The sequence below is a fragment of the Mustelus asterias genome, chromosome 5, assembly GCF_964213995.1.
Source record: "Mustelus asterias chromosome 5, sMusAst1.hap1.1, whole genome shotgun sequence".
In the NCBI taxonomy this organism is placed as follows: domain Eukaryota; kingdom Metazoa; phylum Chordata; class Chondrichthyes; order Carcharhiniformes; family Triakidae; genus Mustelus; species Mustelus asterias.
Window position 1 is genome coordinate 111731848 of NC_135805.1, and position 21068 is coordinate 111752915.

At 42.4% G+C, this 21068-nt stretch overlaps 1 protein-coding gene across 5 annotated transcripts in view; it reads left to right on the top strand.

Moving 5' to 3' along the window:
• pxdn (peroxidasin) overlaps positions 1 to 21068 on the top strand; it is a 248988-nt gene that overhangs the window by 224331 nt on the left and 3589 nt on the right. For all 5 annotated transcript variants that reach the window (XM_078213208.1, XM_078213210.1, XM_078213209.1 and 2 more), the window contains 2 exons: positions 15454 to 15574; positions 19769 to 19907. In XM_078213208.1, the coding sequence (XP_078069334.1) occupies positions 15454 to 15574; positions 19769 to 19907 (260 nt within the window). The remainder of the gene's footprint in view (positions 1 to 15453; positions 15575 to 19768; positions 19908 to 21068) is intronic.

A 21068-nucleotide genomic window follows, 5' to 3' on the forward strand; every position in this document is an offset into this window, starting at 1 on the left:
AAGACTATCTGTGGTTGAAGAGACACATCCTGCAGCCATCTAAGAATTCCAGGAAATTTGTCCTGGTGTGGCCAGAGGAAGGAAAAATCGAAACAGGTTTTACTGTTGGTGATGGGATTTGGAAACTCTCAGAAAACTGAGGAAAGCACCAGAAGATGATCACCTGAAGTTACTAGTCAGTGAAAAGAAGAATGGAACCAGTTGGAAGCAACTATACACTGTTTGCTGCAAGGACTTTGATTCCAAGGAAGGTGTGATAAGTATAAAAGGAGAATGTTTACCTCTGCAGTTTAAAGTATAAATTGCCTACAGAAATAAAAAATAGTGTTAGTGAGTAGTGCTTTTAGCAATTTGTTACAGTAAAAGTTTTTAAACGTGAAATCTTGTAATTCTTCAGCTATCAACTGGCAGTTTAAATCTCTTTTTAAAAGTTATAGATCTCTGCCGACATCGTAACAAGATAAAAGGATTTCAGCAATGGTGCAAATGAAGTGCGAGTGGAGACAGGTCATGTTCAAGTGAAGCAAGTGGTCTTGATGATGGATGCAACATAGGGTATGAAGCTCAGTTCTGAAAAGAACACTGAGATTATGCATCATTTGGCTCAACGTTAGCAAGCAGCTTTTGGATTTGGTTTTGATAGCATGGGTGTGAAGCTTCTGATGCCCAGAAAATACTTTGGTCTCTGAGCAAGGACAAATGTTCAACAGTCAAAAGTTGGGTAGGGAAAGGGTTGAGGAAGCAAAATATGAGTCCAAGTAGACAAGATGAAACTGGTATTTATGGAGGGGGTAATAATGGGGGACAAGTTACAGACTCAGTGGTTGAGGGCTAAGTTGAGGGAAGGGCTGAGGGTGGGTGGGCAGTTGATGGTTTGAGATGATGTTGACATAGATTCCCAGTTTGATCTACGTTTCAGATGACCTTCAAACTGAATAGTTGCAACTCCGCAATGTTGACTTACATACAAATAACACTTCTAATGTAGAAAATCTTTTCAAGGCACTTCAGAGGTGTAATCAGCAAAACAAAATGGTCACTGAGCCAAAGAGACAACAATCTCACATTTATATAGCTCCTTTGTTGTAGTAAACATAGAATTGGGAGTGCACAGGGATCTGAGTGTTTGTAGGGCCATAACCATTTAGAGACTTGGAAAGAATGAGGCTATGGAGAATTTAGAAACACAGATATGAATATTAAAACCATGGCATTGGTAGACCAGCAACCAGTAGGTCAGGGATGATGAGAAAAACTAGACTTTTAAGTTGGCAAATTAAGTTTTGGATGAGCTCAAAGGAGGAAATATTAAGGGCAAAAGTTGCCAAAAGCTTAGTCAGAGGTGACTTTTAAGAAGGTCTTAGAGGAGGAGAGGGAAATAGAAAGAGAACGGAGTTCCAGGAAGCAGTTACATTTTGAGACCATTCAGAGTGCAAGGCTGTGGGTATTGGGGTGAAAGGAAGGAAGAAGGGATTTCCGGGGGCTCGTGTTGCGGGAACATAAAGTTTTGCGTAGTTTGTAGTTAAGCTATTGTGCCTTTTTGTTAATGCTTTGCAACTGGAATGAATGTAAATATTCTGTTTCTCATTTTCTTCCTCCCCCCGCCTCCCCATTCCAGTTTATGTTCTGAATACAGAAAATCCTGAGTTCTTTGTTACATCTGGGTTCAACATTATTCTACATACATCCTTTATATTTCCGGCCAAGTGGAAAAGTTTTCCAACTGCAAAATGGTTTAGCCATTTATCAAATACAAGCGGGTTCTTGGCTGTGATTTAGTCAAAAGCAGTGGGACTGTGACTGCAGTTGCATTTTCTTTTAATTAAATATTCAGTACAAGAAGTGTCAAATAGTTTAGTGTGTTTGAAACAAAAGGGAAGAAATATTGCAAACTGATCAGTATTTGAAAAGATAAAAGACAGATTTTAGTGTTTTGGATCAGTTCCTTTTTCAGAGCCTCTCGTCTCTCTCGAGAGTTATATTTTGTGCATGTGTTTATTAAAGTACTTGTGGGATAGACCACACTGGCCGGAATCTTAACCACCATTCATGCCGGCGTGATTTCCCCATCCCGCTGCAATGAACGGAGATTTGGCTGGCCACCAAATTCTCTGACCTTGCTGCAGTGGGAGCAAGGCATGAACGGGCGGTAAGATCGCGCTCACAATGTTTTCAGAAGAGGTTTATTTACCCAGTAATAAGCAATGTTCTCACTTAGCTAGAATTGTCGTTGTTCTGACTTTCACTAGAATCATTTGATCAAAGAATTCCTGCTCTTAAGTATAGTTGTGACATTTTCCTGTAATGTAGATGTAGAACTCTTCATACCTAATGTACATTGTCATCCTGTTGTAATCTAGTCAGGTTTCTGACATTGAAGTGAAAAAATTGGAGGTAAGATAATGTTGCATTCTTCTGTGCGAATTTGCTGGCAGAATGGAACGATTTCCATTCATTCGGCCTTGGTTGGACATTGTCTAGACAAATGTACTGTAGAGACTGTAGCTGTTACTTCTGTTTGTGTTCACAAGTTCAGAAGGAGCCAATATTCTCGTCTGAAGTTGCAGATGTCTTAAATTAAAGGTGCAGCCAAAAGTGAGAGAGTTTTTTTGAATGTTGCGCAAAATTCAATTTCAACTGGCACAACTTTGTATTAAGGTTGAAAAGAATTTTTCTAAAGTTCCTGAAATGTTTGTTTCGGTTCCAGTGCACTTCTTGCCACCTCAAGGATTTGCAATGAGAGCCATCGCCTCTGTGACAACCCAAAAGAAGTCTAGGTCTGAGGGAATGTCAACCAGACTGAAAGCTGAATGCTGCCAATAGAGGTGCTAATCAAAAGAGCAGCAACATTGGTAGCAATATTTGATGTCGGTGAAGAACCACCTAATCATGTGGTTCTGGTGAGACAACAAAGCAACAAATTCCATAAGTTGCTGAAGTGTCAAGTGGAAGTCTCCCATCTGGGGACTAAGTCTTGTGGCGGTGGCAGGAGGTGGAGTGTTTCCCGTTGTGGATGCTGGCGGGAAAACACGCCAAATCTTCTAGCCCCAAACTCATTAATTATGCAGCCGAGTGTTTTGTGCCGTATTCCTTGGCTGGCAGGTCTGATGGCGCTTGGTCCTCCTTCGTCCTTTCCAGCCACCGTATTGAAAAGGTGCCCAACATCACTGACCCACTATTGAAGAAAGAAGGTGGACCTCCTGAAAATGAGGATGGATCTCCGGGAGCGCTCTGAGACTGGAAGATGGACCCCCTCCAGGACATAAAATCTACAAGCTCTATCTGTAGATGCTTCCCCCCACCACCATTCTACTGCTGTGGTGTTCCAGGGTTGCTGTCGGCCTCCATTGTGAAGTCCAGAGGTAGCCTCAGGCATTGTTTAGGTGAATCCCGACATCTGCACACCACGTCATGCCAAATGGGTTTTGCGCTGGCATGTTTTCCTGCTTACGCCATAGAGAACCAGACATGGTTGTTCAGACCATCATATGCACCTCATTAGTAGGTTGCAAATTACGTTCATGCCAGCCTCCAGTGCGTTTCCTGCTCTGCCGTTACAGACAACAGTGGAAGATCCTGCTATAAATTCACACCAGCGCAAAAACAATTTTTGGGCCTCCTGCTGAGTTCTCCCCGCCCCTCCCAGCTGAGGAGAATTCAGCCCATCGCTTCATGAAGGAACATTAGTGTACTTGTAACAACAAAAACTTGCATTTATGTAGCCTCTTCAACATGGAATGGAATTGTCTGAAGGCTGACATTTTTGATGTTGGGGACTTCAGGCAGAGGCAGTCATGGATCATGCACATGGCATTTACAGCGGAAAATGGTTGCAAATGCTTCAGCCTTGATTGTGCGCTTTATCACTGGGTTCCCCAGTCATTGAGGATTGGGGTGTTCATTGAGCTCCCTCCTCCAATTAGTTATTTAATTGCCCACTACCAATTAGCACAGGGGTCATGTGACATAGCACAATGGAAGGTGTCCTCAGTACCAAAATGGGACTCTGTCTCCACAAAGTCAGTGCAGTAAACACTGCTACCAACCCTGTCATAGACAGATGCATCTGTAACAGATAAGATACTGGTAAGAACAAAAATAAGTATGTTTCTTTTCCTCTTGTTGGTTCTTTCACCACTTCCATAGTGCAGGCCTAGTATGACAGCTGCGATCTTCAGGATTTGGCCAGTTAAACCAACAACAATGCTACTATATTATTCTTGGTGATGGGCTTCGAAGTCCCCCACATTTTGTACCCTTTGCTGCCCTCAGTGCTTCTTTCAAAGGGTACTCAACACTGAGGACCCTCAGGTTTATCAGCTGAGGGTGAGGAATAAATGGGAACTGGCAGGAGGTTCCCTTGCCCATGCTTCACCTGATACTATAAGACTTCATCTGGAGTCAATGTTAAGGATGCCCAGGGCCACTCCCTCCTGGCTGTGGAACTCTTGCAGTCAAAAGGTTGGTTAATAAATATAACTCTGTGGGTAGGACTATCTCAGACTGTCGCTTGGCTACTCGAGGCAGCTGTTGAACTTTTAGTCCCTGGTGGCACAGTGGTTAGCACTCCTGCTTCACAGCTCCAGAGACCTGGGTTTGATTCCTGACTTGGGTCACTGTCTGTGTGGAATTTGCACGTTTTCGCCATGTCTGCGTGGGTTTCCTCCGGGTGCTCCGGTTTCCTTCTACAGTCCAAAGATGTGCAGGTTAGGTGCATTGACCATGCTAAATTACCCCTTAGTATCCTGGGATGCGTAGTTTAGAAGGATTAATGGGATAAATATGTGCAGTTATGGGGTTAGGGCATAGGTGGGATTGTTGTCAGTGCAGACTCAAGGTCTGAATGGCTTTCTTCCGCACTGTAGGTTTTCTATTCTTCTATATCATGAGGGAGACTGAGTGTGCCTTCGTGTGCCTGAATCCAGTGTCTAGGTCAATGCTTGGTGGTCAATCGCATTTTATTCCTATGGTTTGGTACAACTGCATGGTTTGCCAAGCCAATTCAGTGGGCATTTGTCAGTCAGTCAGTCTGGTGTCACATGTAGGTCCAGCTGAATAAGGACAGAAGATTTCCTTCCCTGAAGAGCATTAAAGAATCAGTTGGTCGTCATGACTGCTTTTTATTCTGGATCTTTTAAAAAAATTGAATTTAAATTTTCTAGCTGTTGTAGGATTTGAACTTGTGTCTCCGAATCATAAATCCAAGCATCTGGATTATGAGTCCACTAACATTACCACCATGCCTACATACTCCGTTCATGGAGAATTGCTGTCGATAATGTGGCACATTGTAATTCCCCTCATACACTGCAGCTGAGATAGTCTAACTGGGGATTGAAACAAGAGTGTTTCTTGTTTGTAGAGCTTATTTTATATTAAACAGTGTCTTCACCAATTAAGGTTAGAGGAACTGCAACGTGGAGACTTTTCTCCGCTGACGTTTGCGGAAGCTGGCCATGACTAGCTTTGAATTCCTGGGAACTGCTTTATATACAGGTGTTAGATTGCAGCCAATAAGATGTTACCTCGTAGCCAGACTGCCATTTTGGATAGATTCCAGTATAGTTTGAATTGTTTTTGGCAGTCTTATAATAGGCGTTTTCGCACCATTACTGTGTAGAACAGTTGCAAGGCAGTGACTACATGGAGTTTATTAAGTGAGTACAATCAGCTACTTCCACAAAGTCCCTCAGTTTATCAAATTGTAGTGCATTAACCACATGGAGCTTTACGTGGTTGCTTACAGCTTTTACTATAACATGAATTTTTTTTTAAACTGTCTATGAAAAAAAAACTAAATGAAGCTTGAAACTTAAAAAAAAAGTGGTAGCTTTACTTTCTCCATAATTTTATGTTTCATTAATTAGAAAGAGAGATTTATGGTGGATTTGTCACTTTGGGTGAAACTTTCCATTTCCCCTAGGGATGCTGGCGTGGAGAATTTGAACTGCATATTCTGGAAAATTTCAAAATGTAAACCAGACACTAATATTTGTGAGGCGATTATGAACCTCACGCTGATGATAATTCTGAGGAAATAAGTATTTCCCTAGATTGGATGTTTTTGTAACTCATGCTGAAATAACAATGGAAATCACGTTTGACAAAGCTCCTGGGGTGTTATTAAAGAAAGGAAAGAAATTGCATTTGCACAGCAACCTTCACAACTTTGGTATTTTCTAAAGTATCTCGCAGCCAATAAAATACTTTTAAAGTGGTGCAGGTCACGTGATGTAAGGAATTGTGGCATCTAATTTATGCACAGTGAAGAACCACATTAAGGGAGAATTTCAGGAGAATCTTTCACTCTTTTTCAGATAATAATTGGGGTCATTTATGTCCAACTGAGAGAAAACAAGGGGCAGAAGTTTATGGACCTCCCGCTGTTGGGATCTTCCAGCCCTGCTGAAATCGGCCCCTCGCGGCAGGTTTCTTGGTGGTGGGATGGGAAAGTCACGCCAAAACGCATAGACTTTGACGGGAACAGAAGATCCTGTCAGCAGCCACTGGTTTGCCATTTCAGCTGTGGGAGAAACAGCCACGGGGTGGAGGGGGGGGGGGCAGAAAATCCCGGTTAAGTCCTTTCTCAAACCACATTGAGGATTCACCTGGAAAATGGCATTCTAGCAATGCAGCACTCTCTTAGTTCTGTGCTCAAGTGTCAGCCTAGTTTATGTGCTCAGTTGTCTCTTGTGGGGACTTTCTATTGATGGACAAAATGTTGGTCTTCTGTGCTGTTATGACTCCGTGACCTTCAAACTCAAGAAGTTAGAGTGCAATCACTGGTATTTTATGATTGCCATTTTAACCCTGTAAAACAATATATATTCTTGAAGCATCATTTTAATTATTTTTGATTTTAATCCTTCAATTTGCTTGACCATGCAGTACTTAAAGTAAACCTTTTTTTAGTATCTAAACTGTTGGAGAAAATTCTGAAGGAGAGAATTAATCGACACTTGGAGAGACAAGGTTTGCTCAGGGATAATCAGCCTGGCTTTATCAGAGGGAGGTCATGCCTAATGAATTTGATTGGATTTTTTGAGGTGGTGCTTGGGGTGCGTAGATGAGGGAAGTGCAGTTGATGTTGTTTATATGGATTTCAGCAAAGCCTTTGACAAGATCCCACATGGGAGACTGGTTAAGAAGGTGAAAGCACATGGGATCCAGGGTAACTTGGCAAGTTGGATCCAAAACCAGCTTAACGTTAGGAGGCAGAGGGCGGTGGTAGAAGGCGGTTTGTGTGACTGGAGGCTCGTTTCCAATGGTGTACCGCAGGAATCACAGCTGGGTCCCTTATTTTTCATGATATATATAAACAATATAGATGAGAATGTGGTTGGGGGGAGGGGGGTTGGATGATAAGTAAGTTTGCAGGTGACACAAAGATTGACAGATCAGTTAATAGTGAGGAAGAAGGTCTTAGTTTGCAGGAAGATATAGATGGGTTGATCAGATGGGCAGGTCTGTGGCAGATGGAATTCAATCCTGAAAAGTGTGAGGTGATGCACTTTGGAAGGAGTAGCAAAACAAGGGAGCATGCCATGAATGACAGGACATAAGGAAGCCCAGAGGAACAGAGGGATCTTGGGGTGCTTGTCCACAGATCCCTAAAGGTGGCAGGACAGGTTAATAGGGTAGTTAAAAAGACATATGGCACGCTTGCCTTTATCAGTTGTGGCATAAATTATAAGAACAGGGAACTGTACAGAACTTTGATTAGGCCACAACTGGAGTACTGTGTACAGTCCTGGTCGCCTCACTAGGAAGGATGTGATTGCACTGGAGAGGATGCAGAGAAGATTCATGTGGATGTTTCCTGGGATGGCGCATTTGAGCTATGAAGAGAGACTAGATAGGGTTGGATTGTTTTCTTTAAAGCAGAGAAGGATAAGGGCAGGGGGGAGGGAGGGAGTGTGGTCGGGGGTGGCTCCATGGCTAAAACTCAAAAGTGCAGTACCAGTAAGAGAATTTGCTCATGCCCAGAACTTTATGATACCATGAGAAGTAAATAGAATATGGCGCACCGAGGTCAGCAAAGTTCATGGGGACGACCTTGCCAAAAAAATTCTGGATCCCAAATGAGTGTGAAAATGGGAGCATTTCAGATCTGTTTTTTCTGCGAGGCTTACACTACTCTGTGAAACAAAAAATGCTACATCTGTTTCCTGCCAGTACAGGGAGGGGTCGGGCCTTAACTCACAGGAAAACCAGCAGCTCACATTAGAGGGCGCAATCGTGCATGTGCAACAGAACAGAGAGATCTGTCAGTCACCCACTATCCTGCAAATCACCCGGCCTGGTCGATCACAAGCTGCAGAGTGCGTATATTCCCCAACCCACCCCGCCTGCCTTCACTTGCACCCTTCCCCATCCAGGCCCTGCCATCTCCCCATAGGCCCTGCCCCTTGGCACTGCCTGGTGCCCAGTGGGCACTGCCAGGGTGCCAGGCTGGCACTGCCCCTTTCCCCCCCTACAGCTGACCTCCTGGGGGGGCCTCAATGGCCTCCTATCCTACTGGTGAGGCCTTCATGACAGGCCCCAGTTAATGGGGACCATACATGATCCTTGCCAGTAAGGAACTTCACCGGCGAGGTCACTGAGGCAAGTGAGCCCAGACGATTGCGGCCTGGGCTCACTAGTAATATTTAAATCCACATTTAAATGGATTTAAATATTATAATCTTAAACTCGTGCCCGAAAGTCGATCTCGCCGGATATCCTGGGCCGGTAAGATTGCAAAATCGGGCGCGAACCCGATTTTTCACCCCTCACGATCTTACCGGCTCGCCCCACCCATTGACCTGCAGGGTGAGAAAGTAAAATCGCCCCCTATGGTTTTTGGGTTCTTACATCAGATACAGCTAAAGCAATGCAACTGAAGCCAGGGTCCCACCCCATATGGCTCTATGCATCCCCACTTCAAGTTTGAACTTTGGGGCATAGTGGGGGTGAGGGAAGGGGTTGGGGTGGAGACTGATAAAGAGATGCCATATGTATTTCCTGATTACCCCAAAGATCTACATAAAATTGATTAGGTCATAATATTTTGACAATCCTGTTGATTTTACCTCAGAAGAAACTTGGTGTGTTTAGTCCACAAGAGGTTAAATTCACGGCCACAGTTCTAGGGGTGTGGATTAAAGTTCAAATAAAGCATCTAACCAGGGCATGTGACAATGGAAGTTTACTTAAAATTATGGTGCAAACCCACACCTATTATTTTTGGGCTGGACTTACTCATTCTTGAGAGAAGTCCTGGTGATCCTGTATGCAACGCAGCAGTTCATCATAGAATCCCCACAATACAGAAGGAGGCCAATTGGCCCATTGAGTCTGCACCGACCACAGTCCCACCCAAGCCCTGCTCCCACAACCTCATGCATCCATCCCGCCAATCCCCCAACACTAGGGTCAATTTAGCATGGCCAGTCAACCTAACCTGCACATCTTTGGACTGTGGGAGGAACACAATAAGAAGTCTCACAACACCAGGTTAAAGTCCAACAGGTTTATTTGGTAGCAAAAGCCACTAGCTTTCGGAGCGCTGTCCCTTCGTCAGGTGAGTGGGAGTTCTATTCACAAACAGAGCATATAAAGACAAACTCCTGTGGGAGGAAACCAGAGCACCCGGAGGAAAGCCACGCAGACACAAGGAGAATGTGCAAACTCCACACCAATAATGACCTGAGGTCGGTATTGAACACAGGTCTGTGGTGCTGTGAGGCAGCAGTACTAACTACTATGCCACCATGCCGCCCAACTAATTTGCTGATTTACATTTGCCCCAGACTCTCAAGTGTTGTTCAAAAAATTGGAGAAGGGCACATGGAGGCACCTTTGCAATCAGTGTCTGTTTTATACAGGTTTCATTGTGGCCCTCCCTGGTTTCTGATTATTTTCAGACAGTTGCAATAAACTCCTGAGTATAAGAACTGTGGGATTTGCTTTGGAGAAGTTGCATTCGAGTTGCTAAGAATGAAAAATTACCCTCTTCGACAAGATTGCAAGCAACCTGCGTGAAGGATTATAGAGCCATTTTTTAAAAAAAGTATTTTTAAAAATTTTCCCATTTTTCTTTGAATGCATTTTGTTTATTAGTTACCAAAAAAATGGAGATGGAAAAGAGAAGGCTATTTGACTAATTGACAAGAATGATCCAAATTGGTCTTGAAGGGCTGGATTTTTAATTGCCAGTGAGGTTGGGATTTGGAGTGCGCTAATTTAAAATCACTTTTCCAGATGCAACATAATTTTCAAATGGAGAGAGGAATAGGGAACCTGCTCCCCCTTAATTAATGGCCTATTAAATTCCCCGAGGAGCATTTTAGTATTCAATTTTCAATGCAGAACTTGGTGACCCTTAACAATGTGCCCCACATTGGTGCACCGTTGTCGGGCTCGGTATGCACTTATCTGGAATTCTGTTTTTATTTGATGAGAAGTCTGGGAAATAGAGAATTTAGCATCAGAATATGCCCATTAACTTAATTTTGGGTGTGGCCACTTTGGCATTAATGCTTCTGATCCTGAAGGTGCTCTCTGCTCCCTTTTGTCAAGGCCCCATCATGGCTGTCATTTGCCTTTGTCACTGGTGCTGTGCTGGCAGCTCCCAACTCCTGGAGATGCTTGGTGCCATTGATTAGGCAGTGAGCTTGCTTCTTACTTGATTAGGGCATTACCATTTCAAAATAGCAAGATAGAATAGCAGCACGGTGTCAGACCAAGAATTATCCAGATGTCGTCTTCCCAATCTTGCTTTGAAAATCTGGCCCAAAGGTTTTAATAGTTGCTTTGCAATAGCCTAGGAAAGCAAGCTGTTGTGAGGATGGATGTATTAATGACTAATGGTAGGAGCTTGGAGGCAGGATAGTTGGAGGTAGGAAATCATGTAATGAAACCTCCGGTATATATCAAGCCAGAATTGGTAACCCGAGAGACACTGAGATTGAGAAAATATCTAGAGCCATACAATCAAATGGTCAAAGCATTAGATTTGCTACCACAATGCCATTTCAAAGTATACATAGACACGATTGATGTAGATGCCTGGCATTTTTTATTGAGTAATTGATTGAATGCTATAAAATGGAGTTATTGCCTCCCGGTATGGCCTCAGTCAACAGGCCAAAAGCTAAAATTCATTTTTTTCTTGGGTAGATTTTTAAAGAACATTCTGTTTTTTTGCATAACTTGTGTATGAACTTTACACAGAGCCTTAATTGTTTAGTGCACAAGTTATTCTGTGAGATATATTTTAAGTTTGTTTATTTGGTTGCCTAGTCATCATCTGGCACTTGCTTAGGGTATGGCTGACAAAAGATGTAAAGAAATTTGTCTGGGTTTCCCATGGTTGCTGTGGAAACTTAGATTTTTTTCTCAAGATTGTTCTTCAGAATGGGGCTATTTGTCGAAGCTGGGATTTCAGATATGTCAGATTTATTTGGCTGATGAAAGCAGCTGGACAGTGTGCATCTGTGTGGGTGATGAAAGGGAAATATGTTTGCAATGTGTTATACTGAGGTGCTTGCACTGACTGACATTGCGATGGCTTGCCTGCGAAACAAAGAAGCTGTGGGGAAGCGTTTGTGTCAGATTCCCTCTACAGAATTAGGATATGAATTAAACCTGTGTCTGGATCCTCAAACCACACGTTTGTTGTTCTTGATTTCAATGCCTCAAGAGTAAAAATGAACAGAAGGTATTTATAAACCAGTAATTGGCTCCATATTTACAGGGAAGTAGTAAAGGGTGGTGGGGAAGCTTCACGAGGTCAGGGACATCAAGTGATCATTTGCTGTACAGAAGCTGGCCAAGTTGACAGGCTGGTTAGCTGCCAGCCTGGGAAACTGGTGGCCACAGCCTGGGGCGCTTTGGGATGAGTTGGAATGGTCCCCAGCAATTATGATTGTGGGCAGTCTGCAGGTGGGTGAGGTTAGTTTGGAGAAGGGAGTTGATTACGGGTAAGGTTGCAAAGGGGGGGATTGGAAGATGAGGGTGGTCAGTTATAGGGTGGGTTGGATGTGGGGTCAGCTGTAAATCAGGTTTTGGGAGGGGGGGGGAAGTCGCCCATTGTGGATCAGAGTGTTGACGGGAGACTGATGGGGATATGGTGAGGTTGAATTGTGGCAGAAAGGGGGTAGCAGAGAGAAGGGGCTCAATTAAGCGGAGAGGGCAACGGCTTCCTCAGGTGGCTGGGAGAGCACAGCTACTTCACTTTTTCCATCAATAGGTTAACTTGCATCGGGCTGTCTGTTGTGCTGTGAGGGCCTTGAGTTCAGTATGTGAATGAAGAATCTCTGTTTCCAAACCAGGACAGTCGGGCAGCTCACTACACATTGAAGTAAAAATGGAAACATGCACTGTCGGGTTGAGGACTTGTATTTTAGGATTTAATCCTGTCCCCTCTCTCATCATGGATAGTGCTTAATGTTCACCCCGTTCTTTGATTTATGTGAAAAGTTTCTGTGGTCCAAGTTAGCTGCTTGATTCCTGCCAAACATTGGTTACTCATTTCTTATTGACTGTGCTTTATCCAAACAGAAACAGTACATGCTAGAAATAAGCTGGTTGGCCAACATCTGAAATAGAAATGTAGGTCAACATTTCAGAATTTCCTTTCTGAATTTCTGCCTTTTTATTACATTAAATATTCTGTTTCCCAGGATTCATCTCTTTTTTTTTTTGCCTCCATAACACTGCCGATACTGTTTCTGGATGAGCTGAACCCAAATCTACTGACCACAAATACTTCTCGTGACTGACATTCCAAAATGTTCTGCCAAAGACTAACCAAGTTTCTTTCTTTCCCTCACCTCCGCTTGAATCATGATCAGTCCAAGATCACAGCTATATGAACGCAAGCCATTTTCCATAGTTATTGTCCAGTGGCGCTGTCTCCTCAAGTAACAATGTTCTATGAATTTGGGCATTTGTGAATGCAGGATTTGCTTTGTTGCAAATAAAAAGTGACACTGAACTGATCCACTCTCTACTTCCAACCTTGTATAACGTAATGAGATCTGGAAGTAACCGGAGTTTGAAAGCCAAATGGATTTTTAAGCACTTTTATTTGTTAAAAAATAAGCCAACTCTTAAAGAACCATGGTGTTAATAAGTGTTCCAGACATTTATTTTGTTTCCAAATCTGTTTAAAAATCATATTTTATGGCTTCCTATCATGAGGCTCTGTTCAGTCCATTGAGTGTGTAAAAAGTCAGCATTCCCAACTCTCATTAGTCATATCATCTATTCTCTCCCCATTGTCCCTCCTCGTTCTAGATTTGATACTTCACAGTACTTCTCTCTCTGCCTCTATCAGTTTTTTTTCTTTTCCTGAAGGTGCAAACTTATGCTGGAGTAAGATCCCAAAATAGCCAGCCTTCTCTCAATAACTTGTCTTGGTGACCTCGTGTGCCCTGGACAGTGGGTGTCCATAGGCCATTCAAGCGTGATGACAGGGAAGGAGGACACCACAGTTAAACATTTAAATCTCCAGCTAACGTCCACACATGGAACTTTATCAAAGTTATCCAGAGTAGGAAACTTTGCAAATACCATTACAGGAGAAAGTTATTCATTATAAAAACCCAGCACTGCTGTGGCCCAGATGAGTAACCTAGCACAGTCCAAGATTTAAACCTGTTGGCCTTCCTGTGCAGTCCAGTTACCAACTGAGTTACCAAGTCACAAGGATGCCAGGTTATTGATGGGATCAAGAAAGTGGTGCTACTGGCACCAAACTTGGCCCCCCTGAAATTGGCAGATGGTGATGTTCTCACCGACAGAAGTCCCGCTGGTTTGAATTTTAAAGTAGGAGTAGGCACAGTAGGAGAGTGTGCCCAGTCATTGATGCACCTTATTGGGGCTGGAAAGAGCATGTTACACTTTTCAAAAACTTACCTATGACAAACACCAGAAGCAAACGAGGGAATAGCTACAGTTTCATGAGAAAACTTTCATTTATTTTCTATTTGTATTAATTGTTCGGTTGCTAACCATTTTAACCTGCCTCAGAAAGCTCCATTATTTGTTTTTTACAGCCTGGAAAGTCGGTTATGCCAAAAAATGTTGGCCACCATTTTTTAACATCTACCCACTGTGTAGAAATTGTGCATTTCTTAAAAGAAGAACATATTACCACATCTACGTGTTCAAACTTGTGTACTCCCTGGTGCTCTATTTGTAAAACCATTTGGCAACCAGGCCAGTCCCACTTCCGCTTGAGTCCAGTTTTGTGGTTGGCTGTACAAATACCTCATACTTCTCATGAAGGAGATGCCAGCAGACCCTTGATCTTTTGTTGCCTTCAAAGCTTTAACTGGGATCCAACTGGAATCATCAAGCATTCAGCTGCAAGAAATGTTGTTCAAGAAGGACATTCATTATTGAACTACAGGAATATATTGATGACGAAACATCAATAACGTTTGAGACGTTAGGTCAAGTGAACAAATAACTTGCTGAAAAACCATCCATATTAAAAGGACAGGATAAAGTAACTAAAAGTAAAGGAGTTTTTCAAGTGAAGATCTAGAATAGTGGGGTAACTTTAAATGTTTGTGCTGATTTTTATAGCCAGTAATGAGCAAACTACTTTTAAGGTTATGTCTCAAAAGGGCACTTGACACACCTTAGGCTCTTTTTAATTCGGGCGTCTTCAGGCTACCCATATTTCTGTCTCACTTTGAAAGCGAAGGTGACTGATAAATTAAGGAACATGTCTCTAAATTTCCTGGTCTGCTTATATTTTTGGTTTGTCGTAAATCATGTTAATGGTATCAATAAAAATAATTTCTTCACAAGAAGTTACTTAACGCTCTTTTTAAAGGTCCTGATCTCACATTCATTGCATCTGGGCCAAAGTGCAAGGAAATTAATGCATTTCAGTGCAAACAAACTTAATTTTGTCTAAATGATTAGCCTTATGTCATTGTATTGTGTTAACATATGGGAAGATTTGAACTGGAAAGATATGAAAGTCAAGATTGTGCGGTCAAGAGAAACTTAGAGAGTTGCTTTCCAGTATGTCGTAGGCTAAATGATAAATGAGCTACTCTGAAGTAATTGTATCAATTTATGACCATAGTGTTACTTTTGAGGCCAAAGTGCACATTTGTTTGCAAGTCTGTTTTACGACTTGAAGGACTTAACAATTCAAGATTATGACAGCCAGAACAGCAGGCAACAGTATTTAGTTCTGTAGAAGCTGGCTGATTTGAAAGGAGAGGTAAACACTTAAAATTAAGACTTTTAAGTGAGTTGTAATCTCTTCCAGAGTGGACAATGAATATGATTAGCCAAGAATTAAAGATTTTAACAATCCCACTTGCAAATCAAGAGATTAATAAAGGATAATTATATTTGAATCTGATGCAGTATTAAGTGACTTATTATAAGCACATTTTTTTATTGAATTAGTATTTTAATAAAATATTTTACTTCATTCTGCAGATTGCAGGACCAGAGGGCAATTCAATGCACTGTCACACCATTTCCGTGGCAGGCGTTCGCCTGAATACAGCTTCCAGGATGAGTCACCTTTAAGAAAATTGAAAAGCCTAACGCATTCCAGGTTCATTTCAGTTGACGGCTGAGTTCTGTTGCATAATCTGTTCATTTGTATGTGGGGAGGTTGTCAGAATTGAGAGTCAACTGCAGAGCATTTCAAATATCTTAACAAAGGTTGGAGATTAACAAAGTAACAGCAACGGACATTAAGAGCCTTAAATTAACAATGTTTGGCTCCTAATTTTAAACTAACCTGAGTTTAACACTCCAGATAACCCATCTATTTCTGTTAATGAACTATAATTATTTTTATGGGGATATTCTCAATGTGGCGTTTGCCTTTGTTACTTACCCATACGTACCTTGTAAAGGAGGTGGACCATCTTCCTTGAGCTGATCTTTTCTGAAAACAATTGGACTCCTGAAAGGGTATCAATTTCGATGATCTCTTGGTGCCATGCCATAGGGTGTAGCCATGATGTGGGACTGGGTGCTTCTGTGGCTTAAAGACATCAGCCACCTGAAAGGGAAAGGCTTTTTAAAGGGAATTCTATTAAATTAAGTATTGGAGAGTTGTGAAGTCCATTTTAATTCATTAAGGCTCCAAATTGCATTTGTGACCTTCGTGTCTGTGTCATCCCCTGTTATTGAGGGCAGACTGCTGTGCTTTTGCTGGGATGGCTCCACAAACCCCTGCAGGAGTCTGGATGCCCTTATCATTTGATGTGGAGGGAGTTCATAAAAGGGTAACCCCATAGTGATCAGCAGTAGATAGATGTACAGGGCAAGAAAGCAAGTGCAAAACATGTTGAAAGAGGAGTGTGCTGGTTTAACAACCGTTAAATTCAAGATGGCATGGAAGAGAATTCATGGCGAGGGGAGAAAAGGATTTTAGAATTGTAGAAATCGGCAAAGAATGACTAAAAAAAAAGAGGGAAAATTAAAGTATGAGAGAAAGATGGCTAGGAAGTGAAAACAGATAGTAAGAGTTTCATAATCATCATGGAGAAAGTACTGGGAAAACAAAACAAGTCCTGTGGGTATGGTAGCTTTCATCCTAGAGCTTTAAAAGAAGTAGCTGCAGAGATGGTAAATGTATTGGTTGTGATTTTCCAAAATTCCCCAGATGCTGGAAAAGTCCCAGTGGATTAGAAAACCACCACTGTAACACCTCTATTCAAAACAGGAGGGAAACATAAAGGAGGCTACTTAACCCAACGTCTATCATAGGGAAAATGCTAGAATCCATTACTAAGTAAGTAATAGGACATTTAGCAAGTCATAATATATTAAGGCAAAGCCAACATGGTATTGTGAAAGAGAAATCCTGTTTGACAAATTTATTAGAATTATTTAAGGAAGTAAAACGCATTATGGATAAAGGGGAATCTGTAGATGTGGTGTACTTGAAGTTACTTCACAAAAAAAGAGATCATATTGTACTGGGTAATAAACTAGCATGGATAGAGGATTGGTTAGCTAATGGGTCACAAAAAAGCATTGGCCAGCAGGACTAAGGAAAATCCCAAGGCTTTTTACACATATATAAAGAGCAAGAGGGTAGCCAGGGAGAGGGTTGGCCCACTCGAGGACAAGGGAGGGAATCTATGCGTGGAGCCAGAGGAAATGGGTGAGTTATCAAATGAGTACTTTGCGTCAGTATTTACCAACGAGAAGGACTTGGTGGATGATGAGTCTGGGAAAGGGTGTGTAGATAGTTTGAGTCATGTTGAGATCAAAAAGGAGGAGGTATTGGGGTTCTTGAGAAACATTAAGGTAGACAAGTCCCCAGGGCCTGATGAGATATACCCCAGAATACTGAGAGAGGCAAGGGAGGAAATTGCTGGGGCCTTGAGAGAAATCTTTGTATCTTCACTGGCTACAGGAGAGGTCCCAGAGGATTGGAGAATAGCCAATGTTGTTCCTTTGTTTAAGAAGAGTAGCAAGAATAATCCAGGTAATTACAGGCGGTGAGCCTTACATCAATGGTAGGGAAATTATTGGAGAGGATTCTTCGAGACAGGATTTGTTCCACTTGGAATTAAGTGGACGTATTAGTGAGAGGCAACATGGTTTTGTGAAGGGGAGATCGTATCTCACTAACTTGATCAAGTTTTTCGAGGAAGTGACAAAGATGATTGACGAGGGTAGGCAGTGGATGTTGTCTACATGGACTTCAGTAAGGCCTTTGACAAGGTCCCTCATGGCAGACTAGTGCAGAAGGTGGGATCGGAAATGAGCTGGCAAGGTGGATACAAAACTGGCTCGGTCAAAGAAGACGGAAGGTAACAGTGGAAGGGTGCGCTTCTGAATGGAGGGCTGTGACAAGTAGCATTCATCAGGGATCAGTGCTGGGACCTTTGCTGTTTGTAATATATATAAATGATTTGGAGGAAAATGTAACTGGTTTGATTAGTAAGTTTGCGGACGACACACAGGTTGGTGGATTTGCAGATAGCGATAAGGACCATCAGAGCATACAGCAGGATATAGATCGGTTGGAGACTTGGACGGAGAGATGGCAGATGGAGTTTAATCAGGACAAATGTGAGGTAATGCATTTTGGAAGGTCTAATACAGATAGGAAATGTACGGTAAATGGCAGAACCCTTAAGAATATTGATAGGCAAAGGGATCTGGGTGTACAGGTATACAGGTCACTGAAAGTGGCAACGCAGGTGGAGAAGGTAGTCAAGAAGGCATACAACATGCTTGCCTTCATCGGCCGGGGCATTGAGTTTAAAAATTGGCAAGTCATGTTGCAGCTTTATAGAACCTTAGTTAGGCCACACTTGGAATATAGTGTTCAATTCTGGTCGCCACATTACCAGAAAGATGTGGAGGCTTTGGAGAAGGTACAGAAAAGATTTACCAGGATGTTGCCTGGCATGGAGGGCATTAGCTATGAAGAGAGGTTGGAGAAACTTGGTTTGTTCTCACTGGAACGACGGAGGTTGAGGGGCAACCTGATAGAAGTCTATAAGATTGAGAGGCATGGACGGAGAGGATAGTCAGAAGCTTTTTCCCAGGGTGGAAGAGTCAATTAATAGGGGGCACTGGTTTAAGGTGCGAGGGGCAAGGTTTAAAGGAGATGAACAAGGCAGATTTTTTACACAGAGGGTGGTGGGTGCCTGGAACTTGCTGCCAGGGGAGGTAGTGGAAGCGGATACGGTAGTGGCTCTTAAGGGACATCTTGACAAATACATGAATAGGTTGGGAATAGAGGGATATGGCCCCCGGGAGGGTAGGGGGTTTTAGTTCAGTCAGGCAGCATGCTCGATGCAGGCTTGGAGGGCCAAAGGACCTGGTCCTGCGCTGCAATTTTCTTTGTTCTTGTTCTAATAAGGATGACTCGGTATTTTTTGGGTTAGCAAACTGTGGAGTGCCACAGAGGGTCATTAGTCTGTGGAATTCACTTCCCCATAGAGCAAAGGACGCTGCGTCACTGAATAATTTCAAGGCTAAATTCTATTTTTGATTGGCAAGGGAGTCAACTGTTTAGGGAGGGGGTGGAGGAGGCAGGGTGGCAGGAGTGGGCTGACTGGAGGTGGAGTTGAGACCACGATCACATCAGACATGATCTTATAAAATGGTGGAGCTGACTTGAGGGGCCAAACAGCCTGTTTTTGCTCTTCTTGTGTGATATTCGGGGAGCCATTTTTCAGACCAAAAGAGAGGCATGGAAATGTCTTTAGAAATCATCAAGGGGATTGAGGTTGTTCACTCTAATTTGCGTGTGAAGAAGTCATGTTGCAATGTTCCTTCGTGTTCCATAGAAGGCTCCAATCTAGTATCCCTAGGGGCGAATTTAAATATTTTGATGCAGTTAGCAAGTGTTCTTTGTTTAGTTTCTTTCACCTTGGCAAGAACTGTAGATCAATGGCTCCTTCATGTCTTTGTGACGTGAAAGAATTTGTTATTTCTTTCCTTGAGTTGAGTGTAGCAATAACCTGCATCATCCACAATACAGCAGCACATACAGTGGAATTTCAATTGTGGAGAAGATTAACATGGGCCCTGTGCAAGGATGAAATACAGATTTATTATGGTATTTTATTTTCCAATAGATGCAGCAATGTGTGGGACTTAAGGTCTTTCTGGCTGAACAAACTAATATGGATCAAATGGCCTTGATCTCCTGAATTATTTTACTGTCTGAAATTGATCAGTACAATTGTGAATATATTATTTTAAGTAGATGCAAATAGCAAAATTAGTGAGGCACAATATAACCATTCATTTTAAAATGTCCTTGCAGTTCTCTGATGAATGCGTTTCAAAATGAAAATGCAACCATGTCATTAAAAGCTGCCTCTGAAAAAGATGATGCTGTCATCAATGATTTCCAAGACTTCATGTCTGAAATGCAGAAAACCATCGCTGATCTTCAAAATCAGGTGAGAATACACTTAGAGATAAAAGAGTTTGCATTTTCTTCAGTCTTCATTTAAATAACTGACGCACAAGAGGTAACAATAACTAGATTTACTGAAACCAAATTAGAGGACATAGTTTACTAGTGTCACAATTAGGCTTACATTAACACTGCAATGAAGCCACTGTGAAAATCCTCTCGTTACCACACTCCGGCGCCTGTTCGGGTACACTGAGGAACAATTTTGCATGCCCGGTGCACCTAACCAGCACATCTTTTGGATTATGGGAGGAAACCGGAGCACCCGGAGGAAACCCACGCAGGCACAGGGAGAATGTGCAGACTCTGCACAGACAGTGACCCAAGCCGTGAATTGAATCTGGGTTCCTGGCACTGTGAGGCAGTAGTGCTAGCCACTGTGCCACCGTGCCACCCAGTAAATTGTGATGGAGAATGCAAGAGGCTATGAAAGTTTAATGGTGTGCGAAGCTAATGCAAATGCAATTCTGTGCAGAAAAATGTGGAGTAGCATATTTGGAGAGAAAAAAAAGTAAAAGAAAATATATGCTAAATGTTTACAGTTGTTAAAAGTGCAGAAATAGAGATCTAGGAGAGCAGATATATGAAGGATAGAAATTGATTCACATTGCATGTGCTTTTTTGCTATGAAAATAACATTGGGGGACCAATTTCCAAATTGGCAAACAACTCCAAGTATTCAGGTTGATCATCCAGTAAAGGGCGCTAATCAAATGACCAATGCCCAGTTAATAACCCCAGTGCCAAACGTGGCTAAATAAATAGAAGGTGAAGAAATTTGCTTGCTCCCTGCCCCCACCCCCTTCTTAAATAGCCCCCCCTTCCAAAGTTGGTGCCGGTGCCTGTAAGTGCCACCTCAACATTCCTCTACTGTCCAACAATCAGTGCAGTTGGACTAAAGGAATGAACTATACGTTTTAATAACCCAGCAGTAAGAATGGCATTTGTGACAGTCTTTCTTTCCTGGTTGAGCACTGCTCCCGAAGCAAGTCTGTCAAAAACAGGCTTTGATTCTTTGATCTAAATGTTACGGCAGGCACTATCAGCAGCCTGATGTTTACTGATTCTATAGAAGATTCCCTCCCGTCTGCTTCTTTACAAGACGTCAACACATTTCACAATCAGCATATTAAGCACTTGTCCA